This window comes from Palaemon carinicauda, chromosome 7 (genome assembly GCF_036898095.1).
Source record: "Palaemon carinicauda isolate YSFRI2023 chromosome 7, ASM3689809v2, whole genome shotgun sequence".
NCBI lineage: Eukaryota > Metazoa > Arthropoda > Malacostraca > Decapoda > Palaemonidae > Palaemon > Palaemon carinicauda.
Window position 1 is genome coordinate 61,461,018 of NC_090731.1, and position 22,491 is coordinate 61,483,508.

The 22,491-nt window shown below is 47.4% G+C and overlaps 1 protein-coding gene across 1 annotated transcript in view; it reads left to right on the forward strand.

Moving 5' to 3' along the window:
- The first annotated feature begins 700 nt into the window (after positions 1 to 700).
- Lamtor1 (Late endosomal/lysosomal adaptor, MAPK and MTOR activator 1) overlaps positions 701 to 22,491 on the forward strand; it is a 30,857-nt gene continuing 9,066 nt past the window's right edge. The window contains exons 1-3 of the mRNA XM_068376703.1: positions 701 to 886; positions 4,243 to 4,313; positions 13,348 to 13,440. Coding sequence (XP_068232804.1) covers positions 845 to 886; positions 4,243 to 4,313; positions 13,348 to 13,440 — 206 coding nt within the window. The 5' untranslated portion in view covers positions 701 to 844. The remainder of the gene's footprint in view (positions 887 to 4,242; positions 4,314 to 13,347; positions 13,441 to 22,491) is intronic.

A 22,491-nucleotide genomic window follows, 5' to 3' on the forward strand; every position in this document is an offset into this window, starting at 1 on the left:
TTCCATTCTCATTCTATGTCCACTTCCTTTTCTTAGAAATATGTAAACAGTATCAAATATGAGTCTTTATGCAGTATCTAATTAATATAAAATCCAACTATCAATTGAAATTAATTATCTGAACGCCAATTAATTAATATGAATTTATTTAATCTCTTTTATACAGTCTTTAGTCTATATAAAATCCATTTTTTTTTTTAAATCTAATTGATCAAAATTAATAGGAAAATTCATTTGATCTCTTAGCAAGATGGCTTCCACAACCACCATAATAGCAAAGGTCGCCCATCTATTACACTTTGATTTCTTTCTCTGCTCCTTTTACAATCTCTAGTGACCCATTGTGTTATTGTAATGTCCATCTATTATCCGTCATTCTTATTCCATGTCCTGCCAACGTCCACTTCCTTTTCTTAGAAATATGTAACCAGTATCAAATATGCCTTTATACAGTATGTGATTTATAAGAAATCCAATTATTAAATCTAATTAATTGAAATTACTTCTCTAAACACCAATTAATTTAATATGAATTGATTTCATCTCTTTTATACAGTCTTTAGTTTATATGAAATCCATTTTTTAAAAATATAATTGATCAAAATTAATAGGAAAATTCATTTCATCTCTTAGCAAGATGGCTTCCACAACCACCATAATGGCAAAGCTCGCCTATCTATTACACTTTGATTTCAGTTGATCTGTTCCCTCAATGTGTCCTGGAACATTTTGAGTACTACTCCAATAACAGTATTACGTCTATCAGTCATATGACTCTAGTGACATTTTGACACGCCTGCCCAATTTCCCCTTTATCTTTTCGGCCCCCTTTTTCCATCACCAAATGGGATGTTGTTGCAGTACAGAACAAGAGAGGCTTTCTCAGGTAGGTCTAAATAAGTCGAAATAAGCTGCCTGTGTTTATCTATGTCACGGTAGGCCTATTGGGGATCTGGGAGAAGGGAAGTAAGTTAGGCTATGTATTTTATTTCATGTAATTTTTGTATTACTTAACGTAAAATAGGCGTAAAATTCATTTGTTTTCTAACATGGGTGGGTAGTGACGTTTAAGCTTAGGCTGGCTCGGTACCGTAAAGTAGCCTACTTATTAAGTGATATATTTTATTAGATTACTTTTAATAGAAGTGATAGGCCTCTCATGATAATAGCCTTGATAATATTTCACGTTTAAGATTTTCTTTGAATTATGTCTGTTAGGCTGTCTGTATTACGTCCTCAGGTGCTACAATACACCCCCATTACCGTAGGTTATATTAGGGTATATCTCATTAAACATTTATTTGTAACGGAAAAAAAGATCATTTTCGAAGAAATCGGTCGTTATTTTACATATAGCAACATTTTGTTAATAATTTTTTCTCGTGTTTTTTTATAATAAGTAGTCAACCTATTAAGTGATATGTCATTTGTTACTTCTTTGTCTACTTTTATTTTAAATAATAGCGTTTAAGAATAGCATTGTTATGATTTTACTAAGATGCATTAAGTTAGGTTGAATTGATTTATTAATATTTTGCAAAGGTGTGTAGGTTTTATTTCCATTAGTTATTTTGGGAAAAGCATATAGACCACATCTAGCTGTTAAATGAGCCGTTAACTTACATGATAAATGTCATGGCTCGTAAGCTGTATTTATCGCATAAATTATAGGTTAGTCAGTTGGTCGCTTTTAGCGGTATTGAAAATGAGTTTCATCCCGTTTTCTTTGTTAATGGTAACTGTTTGCCATAGTGTTCGAGTTGAGCGGAAATTGATTTACCAGGAAATCGAAGGCATATGTCCTAGCCTAAGCACCTGGAGCCTTTGTATATTAGCGGCCAGTTCCTCACGCGTTCATTAAAAATGGACATCAACTAACCTAAACTTTCCCCCCTAACCTAACCTACAAGCCCTGTCCTTACCTACTTACCTAAAAAGGGGGCTGACGCCCCTGTGCGACCCCCTTTACACTGCCGTATTCTAAGATAGACATAATAATACATACAGGTGCCCGCTATCATACATACACCCCCCACCTAACCCAAATTACATCAGTGCCTGCTTACATACCGGGGTGTCTATGGGCATCCATGCAAGCCCCTTTTGCTTATATAGTTACATTTTAACCCTTTTACCCCCAGGCTATTTGGAAATTTCCAGCCCTTAACCCCCAAGGGGTTATTTTTTTTCTCAGCACATTTTGCAGTATATATTTTTTTAAATTGCTCTGACAGCCTTAATTTTTGTCATAGAGAGGTCAGGTTGGTCTCATTCTCTTGGAAAATGCCTGAATTTTCTAAAAAATATTATCAAAAATATGAAAAAAAAAAAATTTATACCATTTTTTTGCAAGGACGTACCGGTACGTCCATGGGGGTAAAGGGATGGCTTTGGTGAAACGTACCAGTACGTCCTTTTGGGGTAAAAGGGTTAATGTGACATTTATCCTATAATGTGTCTGTTTGGCAGATTCTAAATAATCAGTCAGGTAGTGTAAATACTAAAGGTTTTGAGATACACCGTGCAAACTTTATTCTAGAAACCGTTTTGGAATAAGATAATTTTGAAGCATTTCTCTTAGGAATCCTTATTTCTGTCATATCAGTAAAAATATAAGTTTACCATAGTTCCCAGCTGCCCTTTATGGAAAGTCAAGCGTCAAAATAATGCCAAGAATTACCAATTCAAAGTGATGCATGCTAGCCTAACGTACTCGAACCTAACCTGACATTGGAGTCGGTGCCCTTACTTGGCTACTCCATAGTGCCTTTAGTGTGCCACTTGTTGTTTACTTTATGCGTAACTTGAGGGCCTATGCAAGGTTCCTTTTGCCCCGAGCTGCTCTTGCGCTAAATCATACTTCTTTACCTCAGTGCCCGCTTCTTTTCTTCCATTTTGTCTACTTTTACTTGATAGTGGAACTGCAGGGTTTTCACCTAGTTGTTCCTTAGTGCTGAATGGTCTCACAGGTCCCCATACTTGGCTATATAGCCTGAATTTGTAAGTATAACCCTTACTTGGTTAGGGAATTTAACCTAACCGTCATAAATTCCACTAGTAAATAGCGCACACATGCCCAATAGCCTCAAAGTGATAGGAATTGAAAGAATTTAGCTTGAATTGCCTACTATATTAAGTAAACATCTCAGAGATCTATATTTCTTACTGAAATTTTCAAAATCTTGATTCCCCAAACTATTCTCTACTTGAAAACTCTCATCTTAAATTCAAGTAGTTTGACATGTTTATCCAGTGCAACTATTGTAACCATATACCAATCTTGGACAGGCCAGGCCCTATCATTCTATTCATCCCTATGATACACAGATTGGAGGTTGCTGGAGTTATCTTTCACGCCCATATGGGATAGAATAGATTGACACTTCGAGGGAAGAGAAAAAACCACCCAGTTAGGTTCTAGGTGAACTTCCGACCCACCAATCAGTGAGTTGCCCTATTTTAAAGGACGAAAGGTTTGTTTACGCTGAGGAACAATAGCAAATTTTAAAAGTATTTTGTGTTATTCCTAGCTATACAAACTTGAATCCTTTTTAAAGGTAAACTTCCCACACTTTTCAGTCCAGAGTTAGGTCAATAGTGAAATGCTTCCTAAAGATGAAGAGGCATGGCTTCTTGCCCGTGGTCATCGCCTGTCGTTAACCACCTCGTTGAAGAATTCAATGACTGGTTCAGCTCCGCCAAAAACATTAATTATTTTAAAGGACGTGGGTCCTCAACTTGCAAGCTTAATAGGTTCCAAGAAGCTGTTTGTAAGTTTAATATTGTTAAATTTTGGCCTAGCCGCTTTACGTGAATCCCATGCTTAGAATTCCAGCTACATAAGTCGACAAATAGTTGGGTTTTATATGAAATAGATATCAGGTTCTTTCAAATGTCATTTTGCTTACTGCATTAAATGACATAACATTGTTTTATTAAAGCATTTCTTTCATCATCATCATCTCCTCCTACGGCTATTGGCGCAAAGGGTCTCGGTTAGAATTCACCAGTTGTCTTGTCTTGAGCTTTTAAATCAATACTTCTCCATTCGTCATTTCCTACTTTTACGCTTCATAGTCATCAGCCATTAGGTCTGGGTCTTCCACCTCTTCTAATGCCATGAGGATCCCAGTTGAAAGTCTTTATTATTATCAGTTGGATTTGTGTGTGTATCTCCAAATTTTTGTATCTTGGGGACCGTCCATAGCTAGGAAATATACAATTTTTTTTTATTTATTTCAGGATGGGGAAGTGAACGAGAGAACACATCTGTTAAGTGACCCTGTAAGCAATAATTACCAAGTAAATGCCAGGTAAGCTGATGGTTCACAAATTCACTTTCACTGATTTTAATTTCCATTTGTTCCGTAACCGAAATACAAACCACGCTATTTACATAGGGTTTACTTTCGGCGTAGCTGAAAGGACGAGCCATTAGAATTTAACGAGGGTGTATTACCCCCGCGCTAGTTAGCGTGGGGGGTAGGGGATTGGTAGCTAGCTACCCCTCCCCCTCACACACCGGTGAACTGCTTCACTTTACTTTTGGCTCGGACAATGAACAGATGTCTCTGTCCCGTCCTCGCATGGCAGCCATTAATGCTTTGTCTTACTAATTACGTACTTACTTTCCTTATACTTAATATATATGTAAACATTCTTATGTTTATGTATATATTTGAGTATAGAAATACAGTAAGTTTCCTTTTCAGTGCTTGTGCTGTGTGTGTGTGTAGGAAGTCCACTCATTGTACGACAACTTCTCCGTGTGGTCTCAGGCCACTACGGTGACTTTTCATGGGTCGCGATCTCTCCCTTGGTCCTTTGGTCTCCCTTCGGCGGGCGCCGTGGGGAATCGTCATCGCTGGACTCTACTTACTAATATGTTTCTCCGCTGTTCCTCCTTCCCTACGGGGAACTTGGTCTGTCAGCGTGGGGAACTTGGGAGTTTTGTTTGACTACAGTCTCTCTCTCCCTCCTTGAGTTCGTTCACCCTTTTGTTATTATTACGTATTACGGTAGCTTCCTTCCCATTGCGGGTTGAATTGCTTCCATTTATTTTGTCTCAATTATTTTTTTATTTAATCTAATTGCGTTTGTTAACTTTTCAGCTTCTGTGTAGAACGCTTCCCTTTGGGGTTCATTCGTTCTTATGATTAGTAACATTCTTAGTTGAATTACATATTTATAATTGTTTTAATTCTGTTTTGTTACAGTTCTCCGCCTTCCCTCCCCCTTCCCGTGAGTGGCAGTGGGGAAGGAGGGCGCATTCCTGTGTGTAATTCTTATTATTCTTTTCCCGCGGGGGTTCCTCTTCGGAGTTCCCCCGGGGGAATTGATGTTAACTAATTGTTTTATTTTCACAGTTAACTATCTAGTTTTTTCGTTTGCCTAATGTGCCTACGAAGCAGAGCTGTCCTGTTGGGTCTTGGGGAGTCTGCCGTCATGGGCGTGTTCCTTCTCTTAGAAGTTGTTCTCCCGTGACAACTGTCAGCTCCTTAGTTCATATAGAATGCTCAGGAGGTTCGCCTACTTGGGTGAGTTCTTCCCTTCCGAGGGAGGTTCCCTTCTCAGGTATGAGTTTTTTCCCCTTCAGGGGGGTTTCTTCTCCTACCTTAATTTTTTTCTGGTCCTCGGGCGGTTATGCTCTTGGTGCTGAGCTACCGCTTTTGTAACCATGCTCAAGGGGCTGAGCGGTTGCAAGGCCGGACCATGGTGATCGTGCGATTTTGCTCTTGGTGCTGAGCGATCGCACTTGCAGCTACCCTCAAGGGGCTGAGCAACTGCAGGAGCCCCTCTTCGGAGGGTTACTCTTTATGGTCAGCTTGCTGATCCAATGGCCCTAAGGGCCGCCTTCATCAGTCTCTTCTACGAAGTGTTCTTCTTTCTCGTTCACGAGAGAGGACACTCATAGAGACTCCTCTTCGGAGGACTCCCTACTGCTGTTGTTGCTGAAGGCTCAGTTCCCCCCCTCCAAACATCTTCGAGGGTGCAGCTGAATCCAACGGTCTCTCCTGCGAGAGTGTCTCCCCCTCGGGGGAGTTCACTAACAGAGACTCCTCTTCAGAGGATTGATTATGGTGCTCCTGTCCGTGGTCATCCTCATCTTCAGACGCAGAGGATCCTCCTCGACGAGAACAGACTGTTGCTGCTGCTTCTCTAGACCTGCGATCTTCGACATTTGCCAGATCTTCTTGTCTTCCTTCTCCGTTCCTGGATGCAGTAGCGCTGTGGGCGCCTCCACCCCGTTTTCCCAATGGGCGCCGGTCCCTTCGGGGCTAAGGGCTTATCTCTCATGGGAGTAAGCCCTTTGGTGCCAGGTTTATTTACCTGTGCAACCTCGTTCTACTGCGCGCGAGCGCACAGTAGTTCGCAAATGTTCCTGATATGCGCAATGCGCTCCAACGCACCCTCGCACCCACGATCTCCGGATCTGGGCGCAAGTCTCCTGCTGTGGACCAGACTTCTGCTGAATCAACCTGATTGCCAACTCTTCTGCTCTTCTGAGTCCTTCTGTGTGGCTACGCGCCATGCGCGCCTACGGTCTCCTGAACGCCCATGATCGCCTGCTCGCCAGCGCACATCTGGTCACCCTTTCCTGATGTGCGCATTGGGCGCCAACGTTCGCCCTCGATCCCACGATCTCCGGATCTGGGCACAAGCAGGGAGGTTGTTCTTCACTGAACTCCACGTACACCTGCTCCCCAGCTTGCATCTGCGCTACCTTCCTGTTATGCGCATGCGTGCCATTATTCGCCCACGAGCCCATGATCTTCGGATCTGGGCGCAGGCAAGGACATTTTCCTGAAATGCGCATACGCGCCATCGTTCGCCCACCCGCCCATGATCTTCAGATCTGGGCGCAGGCAAGGAGTTATTCCTTCGCCTCCTCGCCGACGATCTCTCATACGTCTGGCCGCACTTTTCTCAGCTGGCCACACAACTACGCTTCTACGATCTCCTAGTTCCTGCCTCGTCACGCAGTTCAAGAAGTTCCTTCGCTAGCTCACAGGCGCTCACAGGTTCTTCTAGACTTACAGCGCCTCTACTTCACCGCCGCCCAAGATATACCTAAGTTAGCGCACAGGCGCTCATAGGCATCCCTGGGCGCTCCTTACACACTCCTTACGCACCAGCGATCCTCTACGCGCCTGCGCGATTCGTCGCCTGCGCACAAGTGTTTTTCAACGCCAACGCTTCAATCGTCGTAGGTTTCTTACGCGCCCATGCGTTAACTCTCCTGTACGCGAGTGGTCGCTATGCGCCATTGCTTGACCACGCGCCAACGCTTGCCAATGCGCCTTCGCCCGCATACGAGCCGTCGCTCACCAGGTCGCACCATCGCTCGCTTACGCGCCATCGGTCTCTCGGCCGCCTGCGCTCGCCCTTACGCCCACGCGAACCTGTGTTCGCCCGCGCGTGAACCAGCGATTTTCCATCGCTCGAGCGCCAGCGAGCCGTCGCTCGCCAACGTGCCATCCCTAGCCAACGAGCCATTGCTCGCCTACACGCCATCGGTCTCCCGACCTCCAGTGCTCGTCCTTTCAACCGCGCTTGCCCTCACCTGCGTGCCCACGCGCACTTTCGCTGGCCCGCCCTCGCACCCACGCGCTTGCGAGCCCGCGCGCGAACCAACGATTTGCCATCGCGCGAGTGCCAGGGTGATTTCGACCGCTATTCCCGTAGGGCGGGAAGCGTGTTATCGTAACACGGGCAACCTGGCGAGTCATCTGGGGCGCGTACTTCCAGTTCACGACCTTCTAGGGTGGGAAGCCCCGTAAACACAGAGCATGGCACATACAAGAGCAGGAAGGATCTTCAGAGAGGTCTGGGCAACATCCTTCTTCCTTTCGGGCAGTCCCCATCATCTTTACTCCTCAGGACCGTTTGATTCCCTTTCCCCTAGCGGGAGTCGCTGACACTGCGTCTGTCAGCCGTCAGCAGAGGAGGTACTTCGAGATCATGGGAAACCTGGTTTTAGCCCTTCCTCTCCTCCATTCCGTGGAAGGGCCTCCCCAGGGAGTTCTTCTCTCGAGAAGTTCTCCACCCGGCTGGGGACTTTCTCGGCTTCGGAGATCTTAAAACCAGAAGAGAGCCGCAAAGTGTGCCATGCGGGCCACTTCGTGGCTGGTTGTCTGGCTTGGATCTCTGGGCATCCTGCTGCGATCCAAAATTTTGTCCAGGGAGAGCTCCAGGAAGGTCATGGAAACTTTCCTCCTCTCGGGCACGAGCATCTCGTTTCCCTGCTCACCAAGTTTCGAACTCGTGGGCAAACTCGATGTTGAAGCATTGAGATATAGTGACCGAGATGTTCCTCTCGGAAGTCCCAAATGGATGTCGGCAAGCTCAGACACACTTCCACTCTTGGAAAGACGTTGTTTTGAGCCTAAGGACAGGTAACGAAGAACTGAGAGATGGAGAAAGCGAATCACGGTTCACTCCTCCATAGGCACTTGCATCCAGACCCTACAACCTCCAGCGCCTCAACAACAACAACAGCCTCGTCAGCCTAGGACATCGGAACCAGCCCCGGCAGCTAAGACAAGGTGTCTAAACAGCAGCCCCCTCCTGTCAGAGGCAAGAAGGGCGGGAAGTCCTTCTGGGGAAGCAATAATCCTGAGAGAGCGCCCAAGGCCGCAAACGCTAGGATTGGCAACCCCCCTGCAGAGTCCCCGGTGGGGGGGATGCCCAAGGTTGCGTGCTCAAGTGGCAGCAGCCCGGGGCCGATTCCTGCACGATCTCCGTGATCAGCCAAGGAATCGTGTCCCGTTCTTTACATCTTTACCTCCGCTGACAGCAAATCCAGTGTCGCCGAGCTCCTATGCCATGGGATCGGCAAAGGGGCTAGCACTTCGGGCAGGAATCGAGACCATGCTCTAGAGGAGGCTCTCTAAAAGGTCATCGACGCCTCCCCCCAGGGCTTCTTCAGTCAACTCTTTCTTGTAAGAAAGCGTCCGAAGTCTGGAGACCTGTCTCGACCTCTCTACCCTGATCAAGTTTGTCAAACAAACTTCGTTCATCGTGGAACAGCAGAGCCAATCAGGCTTGTAGTGTGACCACAACTCTTTATGTGCACACTTGAGCTGAAGGACGGGTACTTCCAGATCCCGATCCATCCGTCTTCCAGGAAGTACTTGGAATTCAGCCTAGACAACAGTTACACCAGTTCAAGGTTCGGTGTTTTTCTACCTCCCCGCAGCACCTCAGGTGTCCTCCAGAATGTTTACCCTGTTATCTTCATGGCCACACAAGAGCGGCTTCCGTCTCCTTCACTTTCTGGAGGACTGGCTATCCCCGGCAGTCTCGGAATCGACCCTTCCTCAACACCGAGACAAGCTTCTGGGACTTTGCCAAGATCTAGGGATCATGGTAATTCTCGGGAAGTCTTCTCTGCCCCCATCTCAACAACTGGAATATCTAGGCATGATTTTGGACTCCAATCTCCAAGCCTTCCCATCAGATGGCAGGATAGCAAGGCTGAGGAGAATCGCAGAACCTTTCCTCAGACGAGGAGAGCTTCCAGCCCAATCTTGGTTACGCCTCCCAGGTCACCTATCCTCCTGGCCAATCTAGTTTCAACGGCCGCCTCAGGATGAAATCCCTGCGTTGGCGGACCAAGTCCCGGTGGAATCAAGACAACGATTCCCCGGACATTCGGGTCCCTTTAGGACTTGCGGAACGAATGGACCTGCAGTGATAGCTGACCTATGGAACCTTTGCAGGGGAATGGATCTTCTCGCCCTTCCCCCTCATTTGATGCTGTTTTCGGACGCTTCAAAACAAGGGGGGGGGGGTGTCCACGTTCTGAATCAGGCTCATGGTCAGAACCAGAAGGGTACCTCCACATCAATCTGCTAGGAATGAAGGCCGTAGTCTGGCCCCTCAACACTTCCAACAGACCCTGACGAGTCACTCCGTGGACGACAACTCCACGGTAGTGACTTTCATTTCAGCAAGCAGGGAGGTATCTCTTCATATCAACTCTCTCATCTTACAGTGGAGATACTGAGATGAACCGAAGTCCACTCATCCCCTATCGGCTCGTTTCATTCCGGACAAGAAATGTGCTCTCCGACAGTCTGAGCAGGACTTCACAGATAGAGAGTACCGAGTGGTCTTCGGCCCCCTTGGTAGCCAACAGGTCCTGACCTTGTGAACCTGTTTACGACAACCTTGAATTTCAAGCTGCCGCTGTACTACTCCCAGTCCCAGACCCCGAGGCACTCTAGTAAGATGCCTTTCTACACGGTGGGACAACATCGATGTCTACATCTTCCCACCGTTCTGTCTGTTGAGAAGGGGGCTCAAGAAGACCAGACTATCGGTCAACCTGTCGATGACTCTGATAGCCCCTCTGCGGCATCATGCAGAGTGGTTCCCGGAACTTCTACAACTCCTGAGAGAGCTTCCCCCATGACACGAGCTACTCAAACAACCACACTACGACATCTACCACAAGCCGTAGCATCGCTTCGGCTTCACGCCTGGAGACCATCCAGCATCCCCTCACAGAGAGAGGCGTTCCGCAACAAGTTGCGGAGTGGATGTCTTGACACCTGCGAAAGTCTTCCGCAGGGGTTTGCCAGGCGAAGGGTAGAATCCTCTGTGGTTGGTGTGGTGGGAGAGGTACCTCTCCCCTTGATGCCACTTCCAGCAATAGCGGAGTCATTGTCTATCAGCGGGAGGAGATGCTCCTGTCGCTCTCGGCGGTGGAAACCTATCGCCCAGCCCTTAGCCTCGCCTTCAGGCTGAAAGGAATAGACATTTCCTCCTCGCTGGATCTTTCTTCGCTCATACGTAACTACGAATTTACCTGCCCCAGTCGGAAATGAGGCCTTCTCCTGGAACATGGTTCGGGCTCTTAAGAGATCTCCTTGCGAACCATTACACCAGGCTTCTGATCGTCACCGGTCTTGGAAGACGGTGCTCCTGCTCGCTCTGGCCTCGGCCAAGCATGTCAGCGAACGTCATGGTCTCTCGTACGGCGTCGCCTACTCAAGAGGGTAGGTGGGGGTAATGTTCAGGTTCGTCCCTGAGTTGGTTCCTAGACTCAAAATCTGGGAGTCCCGGACCTTCGGTCGACTCCTTCAGGATTTCGAGTCTCCGTTCTGTAACATGATGACCCAGACCTTCTCCTACTAGGCCCAGTAAGGAGTCGGAAGGGTTATCTTAAAGAACAGCTGCAGTTCGTCCTCGCGTGCAAGAACTTTTTGGGAGCACAGGGAGGACGGAGAGGAGGGTCTTCAAGAAGGCCTTTTCAGCCTGGATGCAAAGGATCATCCATCACGCCCTGAATCCAGATTCTCCTCCGTCACGTCGCCTTAGGGCACACGATGTCAGAAACATCGCAACGTCCCTGGCCTTCAAGAGAAACTACTCTGTGACGCAGATTCTACAAACTGGAGTCTGGAAGCGTCTAACGACCTTCACAGCCCACTACCTGCAGGACGTGACCCACTGGAGCCTCGATACGTCTATCGGCCCTGTGGTGGCTACACAACAGCTGGTCTAACTTCAGGCTCCTTATTGGACAGGTAGCAGAAGGTTGAGGGCATTGTTATCCGGTTTTAGTCTGCATGAATGAAAGTATGTCTGGCCCTTACTTCTTTCTTCATCCTCCCCTCTCTTGGGGAAAGCAGCATCCTGGGTTCTCTGCATAGCTGACCTCAAACCTCTGCAGGTAAACCATGCTTCCTTGTGTTCCTAGTATTGAGTAAATACTGTCGCGTCCCCCATACCCTGACGAGCTGGTATTGGGAACGTTCTAGCCTAGAATTCCAGCTAAAGGATTTCAGGTCGACTTCCTAGGACAAGTCACACTTCTTCCCTCTACACACAGCTTATGTAGGCCACACGTTTCTTGCGTAGCAAGAACTTGCGAGGTGCAGGGACTCTTTTTCTCGAGTGCTGCTCACTCGGATTCTGAGTCCCTGGGTAAGCCAAAGCCAGTAAGGTTGGGGACTTTCCACCCTTCCTAAGGGTAAGTCACCCTATGTAAATAGCGTGGTTTGTATTTCGGTTACGGAACAAATGACAAATTCGGAGATAATTTGTATTTTTCCTAACCGTACAAACCTTAGCTATTTACACACATTTGCCCACCAGCCCTGTCCCCCAAGGCAAGTCCTACCTCTAAGTGAAGTGAAGCAGTTCACCGGTGTGTGAGGGGGGAGGGGTAGCTAGCTACCACTCCCCTACCCCCCCACTAACTAGCGCGGGGGTAATACACCCTCGTTAAATTCTAATGGCTCGTCCTTTCAGCTATGCCGAAAGTAAACCCTATGTAAATAGCTAAGGTTTGTATGGTTAGGAAAAATACAAATTATCTCCGAATTTGTCATATTTAATACTTTAGTTATTTTAAGCTTTTACAAATAAATTATCTTTAAATACTGTACTGCATTGTATTCCATTTCATTGCAATAATGAAAGAATTACAATACTGTACTAATGTTATTTTCTTTTGATAATAGAGGAATATTTCAATGAAATGTGTGAAACTTACACATTTATAAATAAAAAAAAATTGTCAATACTATACTGTATTGTATTATAGTTCATTGCAATAATAAAAAGATTACAGTACCATAGCTATTTTCTTTTAATAATGAGGAATATTTCAAGAATCTGTGAATTTCACTTTTGATTGTTTAAAAAGGCTTTACCTACGTCGCCTTGTTTGTAAATGCTGCTACTGTGAAATGGTAATTTATTACTCTACAGTCTCATGTTCTTTCAATCTGAGTTTCCATAGGATATGAGTCTTCATTAAGCCTCTTTTCCTTAAATTCCTGTGCACCTCTGGCAGGTCTTCATCCTGCTACTTTCACTGCTTTTCTGCCTTATAGTTCTACATCCCTTTTGGATCTCTGTAATTTCCCAGCCTTCAGACATAACTCATTGCTATTTCCTCATTCAGAATTCATTTTTCCAACCATGCTTTTTCAATATCTTTTCCTTTTCATTGTTAGTGCCAATGTAAGGATGCTTTTAATGAAAAGTTTAGTATAATTCTATCTAAATTGTGTTCTTCACATCAGAAAAGTCATACCATTATTTTATTATTTGAATAGGCTACAATATACATATTTGTGCAGTATTTGCAATGGCTTTATTAGGATAACTTGAAGTTTTTTAGAATCTGATAAAAAAAGTCTGTATGGCAAATAACCTCTTGGTAACAAAATACCCTACCAGATTGCTCTCATACATTATACCTTATTATTGACAGTGTTTAGTAAGTACGTTTAATTTAGTTATATTTTCGACCTATATTTTAATGGCCTTTACAATCTTGCCATTTCTGTCCCTTTTGATGTTTGTACTCTTTTTGTTTTTTCTTTGTAGCTCGAGTGACTATGGCAACCATTACTCCAGTTCCGTCACTCAAAAGTCAGATGAACAGTCTGCACTGAACAGAATTTTACAGTTAACGACAAGGTTAGTATTTTGTGTTGTTAAGAATTTAGTAATGTGTTGAAATGTGAGGATATATCGCTTGCTCTTCTGAGTGTCTTGTTAAAAGTATATGATGAAATATTCAATTATACTCGTTGTTATGAGTTCCTCAGTGACATGGACTGTATCATAAAGATTACTGAATTGTTGTGTGATTTTTGTGGATACTAGTTGCAAATCTTCATTGCTATGTCCCATATATTTAGATATGTTAATTATGTGCAACTGTGGAATAATGTTTTTAATCAGTAGATGATGCTTCAGTAATTGATAAGGAAAATGTTTGTAATCTTTAAATAGGGGTCGCTAAAGGGTTACAGCCCATTTAGCTCCCAACTGCATTGCTCTTTATTTCATGTACGTAAATTTCATCCCCTCCATTTGTTTTACCTCTTTCTTGGTGGCTCATCATATTCTGGTAACAATTTTATGTCTCATATTTTGGCAACGATTTTATGCCTATATAATGCAGAATTCTTTAGCTTTTAGGGGTGTTTTAAAAGGTGATGCGCTGAAATTATTAATCTATTTCATGATAATGTGTACTGTATGATCAAAAATTTTGAAGGAAGTTTTTGAAAGATTTGACCAAGTAAATGATTTATGAAGTCCATTGTTGATCTCTCTCATGTTTTTCAAGGCTACTTCATAAGGTTTTGTAATTTTTTTTTTTTTTAATAACTATGTAAGAGACATATCAGTTAAAGACATTTCCAGTTAAATTATGACTACTGTATACAATATAGTAGAGTATCATTGTTCAATTATTTCACAATATTTTCATGAAGTAGTTTGAACTTCTGAAGTTCCACCAATTTAGCTACTTGATTAGGAAGATCATTCTATAATCTGGTCATAGCTAGAATAAAATTTATAGAATACTTTGTAGTGTTGAACCTTATGATGAAGACATGACTGTGAGAATCAACCGGGAAGATTTGAATGCAAATGATCAGAATTATGACAAATCTTATGCAACATGCATAAAGAATTAACTGAACGACAGTACCAAGAGGTTAATTTTTAAATATTTAATTGTTCCGTAACCGAAATACAAACCACGCTATTTACAAAGGGTTATTACTTTTAGCGTAGCTGAAATGGCGAGCCATTAGAATTTAACGAGGGTGTATTACCCCCGCGCTAGTTAGCGGGGGGGTAGGGGAGTGGTAGCTAGCTACCCCTCCTCCCCCTCACACACAGGTGAATACCCACTTTCACTTTTGGCTCGGACTGTGACAGACGTCTCTGTCTTGGTCCTCGCTTGGCAGCCATTGTCTGTTTTGTCTTTACTTAATCGCTTACTTTTCTTTTACTCAATATATATGTAAACATGTTTTCATGTTTGTATATATATTTGAGTATAGAAATAAGTAAGTTTCCTTTTCAGATGTGTGTGTGTAGTGTACGATATCTACGTGGAGGCCTCGGCAGTTAGGCCACCACGGCCTAATTTTATGGGTTGCGATCGAGTTTGACTTCGGTCTTTCTCTCTCTCTCTCTCTTGAGGTCGTTCACCCTTTTACTATGTTTTACTACGCCCTTGTAGCTTCCTTCCCGTGTGGGTGGGGTTGCTACGCCGTACATTTTGTCTCAATTAGTTTATGAATCTAATTGTAGTTGTTAATTTTTCAGCTTGTAGAACGATTCCTTTCGGGGTTTTCGTTTTTTCTTTAGTGTTCATTCATTTTTAAATTACATAATTACATAGTTACATAATTATAATTGTTATAATTCTGTTTTGGTTACAGCTCTCCTTCCGCGAGTGTAAGTGGTCGTGAGGGCACGTGCCTGTTGTGTAATTCTTGTTCCTTTTCCTCGGGATTCCTCTTCGGAGCCTTCCCGGGGGAATGAATGTGTACTAATATTATTTGTTTTATTTTTTTACAGTTACCGATCTAGTTCGTTTCTGTAATATAGCAACGGTGTGAGCTGTCTGGTTGAGTCCTGGGGATTCGGCTGTTGCTGCCTCCCCCCTTGTATTGTCGTTAGGGGCGTGTCTCCTTCTACTGGTAGTACTCCCGTGTCGACGGACAGCTCTCCAGTTCATTTTAGAACAGTCAGGAGGCTTGCCTCCTTGGGCGGATAACTTTCCTTCCGAGGGAAGTTTTTTCCTGTCCAGGCTTGAGCTTTTCCTCTTTTGGGGGGTTCTTCTCTTGCCTTTTTTTCGTGCGACTATGCTCTTGGTGCTGAGCGGTCGCACCTGCAGTTTCGCTCAAGGGGCTGGGCAACTGCAGGAGCTCCTCTTCGGAGGATTGCCCCTTTTAGGTCACTGGCTGACCAGTCTCTTCCACGAAGTGTTTCTCTTTCGTTCGCGAGAGAGTACACTCATAGAGACTCCTCTTCGGAGGTTTCTTCTGTTGCTGTTGCTGTTGGCCTCCCTCGCCGTAAGGCCCTCCGTCCGCCTCGTCGTAAGGGCCTCTCATCTCCCTATAAGGGTGCTTGAGGCGCCTTTTTGAATCTCCGTTTGCAGCCTACAACTTCTTTTTCTCGATCTTCCGTCTTGGTGCAGATGGACAGCAGTCTAATCTCGTCTTCCGACGGGCAACGGTCTTCCCGACGGACAACGGTCTTCCCGACGGACAGCGGTCTTCCGACGGACATCAGTCTCCCGGCGGACAACGATCCCTTCGGGGCAAAGGGTTGCCCCCACGGGGGTTCTTCCCTTGCGTGTCAGGGTTTCCCTGCGCGCCCTTCTGTTCGTCAGCGCTCTCCTGTTCGTCAGCGCTTTCAAGATGATCTTCCCTGCGGTTCCTGTTACGTGCCCTGTGCGCCCACGTTCGCCCTCGCGATCTAGAACTTCGGTTCAGGTCGGGGTCAAGGACTCTTCTTCTTTGCGCAGGCTTCCACGCGTAGCCTTCTGCTCGTCAGCGATCATCGCACCCTTTCACGCGATCATTCACCTGCGCATGCTGCTCGCCATCGCACAACCCTGAACGATTGCCCGCTTACGCATGCTGCTCCTCATCGCACAACCCTGAACGATCGCCCTCTTGCGGATGCTGATCACCATCGCACCCTTTCACGCGATCATTCACCTGCGCATGCTGCTCGCCATCGCACAACCCTGAACGATTGCCCGCTTACGCATGCTGCTCCTCATCGCACAACCCTGAACGATCGCCCTCTTGCGGATGCTGATCACCATCGCACCCTTTCACGCGATCATTCACCTGCGCATGCTGCTCGCCATCGCACAACCCTGAACGATTGCCCGCTTACGCATGCTGCTCCTCATCGCACAACCCTGAACGATCGCCCTCTTGCGGATGCTGATCACCATCGCACCCTTTCACGCGATCATTCACCTGCGCATGCTGCTCGCCATCGCACAACCCTGCACGATTGCCCGCTTACGCATGCTGCTCCTCATCGCACAACCCTGAACGCTCGCCCTCTTGCGGATGCTGATCACCATCGCACCCTATCACGCGATCATTCACCTACACATGCTGCTCGCCATCGCTTACCGCCAGCGATCTTCTTCACCTACGCGGCAGCACGATCCCTCGCCGTCACGCCCATTCGCCTGCGCGCCCGCGCGATCGCTCGCCTGCGCGCCCGCGCGATCGCTCGCCCGCGCGATCGCTCGCCTGCGCGCCCGCGCGATCGCTCGCCTGCGCGCCCTCGCGACCGCTCGCCTGCGCGCCCGCGCGACCACTCGCCTGTGCGCCCGCGCGACCATTCGCCTTTGCGCGACCGTTCGCCCTCGCGCGACCATAGTTCGCGGCGAATTCCACAGCCGGTGGTAGCAGCAGGGACGCGTGCTCCTAGGCGGCACTCGGGATCACCTCCATCCAAGCACAGGTTGGTAGTGCAGGACGAAGACAGGTCAGTACAGCATTCTTCCCACCTTCTTTCAGGCAGGAACCGTCGTGTCCTCTCCAAAGGATCGCCCGATCCCTTTCACCTTAGCGAGGATTTCGGACTCTGTGTCCTTGGAGCAGCAGACATGGTTTGATCCGCTGGCACGGGCATTAATGAGGTTTATGAAACCAGCACTCACCGGCCAGGGTAACAAACCAGCGGCTGTCTCTCCTACGCTGAAGAGAAAGAGAGGAGTGGACTTCGTGGTGACTTCCCCCAGGGCGAATTGGTTCCCAAGAGGTCGGTCTCGAGGGTCCCCTCTCCTGCACGAGTACTCTCTCCTTCTCCCGCCCTGGAAGGATTTTTGGCGGGGGGGCTTTCCGTTGAAGATTTCTCCATCGGACAAGGGGTGACTGCTTACCTCTTCCTCTGGGAGCTTACCAGGTTCTTTCCCTCCTCGGTTACGGCCCGAGGTTTGGTTCAAGGAAGCTACAGGAAGATCAAGGGTACTTTCCTCCTCTCGAGCTCAGGCACCTTGGCCTTTCGTCGTTAAGTATCTACTTGCGGACAAGCTCGATGTTGTACCATCTGGACGCACTGACTGAAGGCTTCCTTCGGGTGTCTCATCTGTGGAGGTCAACGACCTCAGACACCCTTCCATCCTTGAGAAGAGTTTTGTCTTTGCCCAAGGACAGAGACTTAAACATCTGCTGTGCGGAGTAAATCGACTTCCGGTTTCACTCCTCCAAGGCGCTTTCTTCCAGACTCTGCAGGGCTCCAGCTCCCTTTTCTTTCAACCACGTCGGCCTAAGTTATCGGCTACGACAACTGGGACAAGGTGTCCAATTGCAGTTTCCTCCTGTCAGGAACAGATGGCACGGGAGACTCCCCCGGGGGGGCATAGTCCTAAAAGGAGTTCACGAACTCTAGGATTGCAGGTTTTTTCGCTGGGAGGATGCTTAAGGTTACTCATCCGAATGACAGCTTCCCGATGCCCATTCCCGCACAATCTCTGTGAGTAGCCAAGGATATCGCGCCTGCCGTCTCTGTCAGCGAATTCAGTGTCTCTGAACCTCTATGCCATAGCATCAGCAGAGTTGCCCGGTTGGGCAGAATGATCCATACCTTAGGCGAAGGTCTTCCTTAGGATCATCGACGGCTTCACCCCCGGCCCCCTCAGTCGATCCTTTCTTGTAAGGAAGGATCTGAGAGGGGATGTCCATAGTCGACCTCTCAGCCCTGATCAAGTTTGTCGAACAAACTTCGGCCAGCGTAGACCAGCAGAATCGATCAGACTGGTAACGAGGCGACAGGACTCCTTTAACCCTGGATCGTAAGGACGGGTACTTTCAGTTTCCATTCCATCCATCTTCCAGGGTGCTCGTCGAATTCAGCCTAAACTGCAAGTATTCCTGCTTACGATGCAGTGTGGCTATCCCGCCGTGGCATAGCAGGTTTGGTTCCCCAGAGAACTCTCCCTGCCTTCCTCTTGGCCGCTCAGGTGCAGACTTCCGCCTCCTCTGCTGTTTGGAGGGCTGGTCAACTCCGGTAGGCTCGGGTTTCGACCTTCTTCAGCGCCGGGAAAAGCTTCCGAATGCTGACCATGAGTGTGGGCTCATGGTATTTTGCTTGGAGCCTTCTCTTCCTCTGCCTCAACATCTGGAGTATCTGGCCATGATATTGAGTCAACCGCCTTACCACGTTGGAAACCCCGCTTCTCGTCCGTCCAGCGAGGTTAAGCAACGTCGGTACTTGGATGGGTGACCACCTGGGGACGCCAGATTCTGTTACCACATCCTCCGAGCCTTCCTTTCGGTTCACCGTGGCAAGACTGAGGAGAGTCGCAGTACCTGTTCTCAGTCAAGCAGAGTTTTCAGCCCTACCTTGGAACGTTTCCTAGTTCTTCTTTCCTCATTGACCCGTTTATAGTCCGAACGGTCGCCTCAGGATAAGTTCCATGTGGGGCGATCCAAGTTCCGGTGGCTTCAGGCAATGTTTAACCGGACTCCCTGGCCCTATGGGACCAGCGGAACTATTAAACCTGCAATGGGTGTTGACCTATGGAGCCTCTTGATGGTAGTGGATATTCTCGTCCTTTCCCCACATTCTTGATGCGGTTCTCGGACTCGTCAAAGGAAAGGGGGGGGGCATGTTCCGGTCCAGGCCTATGGTCAAGACCTGAAGGATACCTCTCCATCATTCAGGCAGGCTTAAGGGCCTTAGTCTGGCCCCTCTTCAGATCCTACCGCTCCTGCCAAGTCGCCCCGTTGCGTGTCGACTTCATGCTAACCAGCAGGGGACGCATTTTCACACCTTCACATCTTGCAGTAGAGATATCGGGATGATTGAGATTCTCTCAATTCCACCATCGGCTCTCTCATTCCAGGCAGGGGAATGTTTCTCTCAGACTATCCGAGCAGAGCCTCATAGAGAGAGTGTACCTAGGGGTCTTTGACCTTGGGTAACCAGCAAGTGCTGGTCTGGGGGACCTGATCGCGACAGCTTGGAACCTCAAGCTTCCGCTAGTTTTCCCCCCAGTCTCAGACCCCGAGACTCTGGCAAGATGCATTCCGGTGATGGTGGGACAACTTCGACGCCTGCGTCTTCCCTCCTTTTTGTCTGCGGACAATGGGTCTCAACAAAACCAGGTTGTCTGTCAACCTTTCAATGGGAGAGCTCCACTGGGACTATGTGCAGAACGGTTTCTGGACCCTCTGCTTCCCCTGACGGAACTCCCGGGAGAGCTTCTCCCACGGCGCAGACTACTCAAGCAACCACACTGCGACATCTCTCCCGAACCGGGGCGTCGCTTCGGCTTCATGCCTGGAGACACTACGCTTCCTCCTCTAGAAGAGACAACCCGCTACAGTCGCGGTACGGAGGTCGCGTCATCTGCGATAGTCATCCACAGGGGTCTCCCAGGCAAAGTGAAGAGTCTAAGGTGGTTGGTGCCGTGGGAGATATACCTCTTCCCGTGAGGCCTCTTCTCCAGCAATAACGGTCTTATTGCCTTTCGGCGGGAGGAAACTCCTTTCCGCTCTCGGCAATGAAGCCTGTCGCTCAGCCTTTCCCTGACCTTCAGGCTTAAAGGAATAACTTTTTCCTGCCCGCTGGATCTATCCTCGCTCATGCGAAGCTACGATCGTCCCTGCCCTAGTCGGAGGAAGACCTCCAACTTGGAGCATGGCTCGGACTTTTAGTCCTTTAAGAGATCTTCTCAAGACCCTTTTACGACAGGCCTCGGATTGTATTCCGCCCTGGGTCTTCTGCTCACTCTGGCCACGGCCAGTGTGTAAGCAATCTTCTTGGTCTCTTACTACTCCCCCCCTTTCTAAGGAAGAGTGGAAGGCAACATTCAGGCTCGCTCCTGAGTTGTTGGCTAGACTCAGAATCTGAGGGTCCCGACCCTTCGGTCCGATTCATTCAAGATTTTGAGTCTCCATTCTGTGTCTGATGTCCCAAGACCTTCTCTTTCTTGCCAGTACAGGAATCGAGAGGTTAGCGCTGGGAACAGCTGCAGTTTGGCCCCAGTTGCAGCCGATTTGGGAACACAAGGAGGACATGGGGGGAGAGTCACCAGTATACCTCTTCAGCCCGGACTCAAGGACATTCATCTCGACCCGTCTTCAGACCCTCCCCCGTCACGTCGCCCTACAGCACGATGTTGGATACATCGCAACGTCCCTCGCCTTCGAGTAATACTACTCTGTGACGCAGGTGCTACAAGCTGGAGTCTGGAAGCGTCTGATGACCTTCGCAGCCCGCTTCCTGCAGGGCGTGACCCACAGGAGTCTCGATACGTTTTCTATCGCTCTGTGGTGGCTACACAACAGCTGGTCTAACCTCAGGCTCCTTTTTGGACAGGTAGCAGAAGGTTGAGGGCATTGTTATCAGGTTTTAGTCTGCATGAACGAAAGAAGTATGTCTGGCCCTTACTTCTTTCTTCATCATCCCCTCTACAGGGAAGCAGCATCCTGGTCTCTGCATAGCTGACCTCGAACCTCTGCAGGTAAACCATGCTTCCTTGTGTTCCGAGTATTGAGTCAATACTGTCGCGTCCCCCATACCCTGACGAGGTGGTATTGGGAACGTCTTAACCCAGAGTTCCTTCTGGAACTCCAGGTCAACTGCCTAAGACGGGTCACACTTCTTCCTTCACACACAAGCTTACGTAGGCCACATGGTTCCTTGCGGTGCAAGGAACTTGTGAGGTGCAGGGACTCCTTTTCTCGAGTGCGACTCACTCGGATTCTGAGTCCCCGGGTAAAGCCAAAGCCAGTATGGCTGGGGACTTTCCACCCTTCCTAAGGGATAAGTCACCCTTTGTAAATAGCGTGGTTTGTATTTCGGTTACGGAACAAATGACAAATTCGAAGATAATTTGTATTTTTCCTAACCATACAAACCTTAGCTATTTACACATATTTGCCCGCCAGCCCTGTCCCCCAAGACAAGTCCTACCTCTAAGTGAAAGTGAGTATTCACCTGTGTGTGAGGGGGAGGAGGGGTAGCTAGCTACCACTCCCCTACCCCCCCGCTAACTAGCGCGGGGGTAATACACCCTCGTTAAATTCTAATGGCTCGCCATTTCAGCTACGCTAAAAGTAATAACCCTTTGTAAATAGCTAAGGTTTGTATGGTTAGGAAAAATACAAATTATCTTCGAATTTGTCATCTTAACCGGTGAATATATAGCTGCAACTCTGTTGCTCGACAGACAAACTCTACGGAAAAAACTCGCCAGCGATCGCTACACAGGTTGCGGGTGTGCCCAACAGCGCCATCTGTCGACCAGATACCCAGCTCTTATGTAAACAAAGACTCAATTTTCTCTCTGTCGAGGTGTCGACAAGACGTACTTTACTCGCTGTTGCTAAACTGGAGTTTTTTCACATCTTATTGGTGAAGTACTATATTCTGGTTTTGAGCTTTCGCTGTGCAGGGTTTTTCTTCAAACAAATCCTTGAACTCTTTTTTGTAACGGATTCATTGTTGATGACTTAGATCGTTTTTGGAATTTTCCCTTGACCAATTCAAAATGGCTGACCCTTCACAAGTTCCCAAATTTAGGAAATGCAATGCTAGGGACTGTTCTAGGCATCTTCCGAAGGCTTCTATCGACCCTCACACTGTTTGTTCCAATTGTAGGGGTAAAACCTGTCAATTGGAAGATCGGTGTGAGGAGTGCGTGGGCCTTTCGGAATTCGATTTTATCGAATTCGAAAA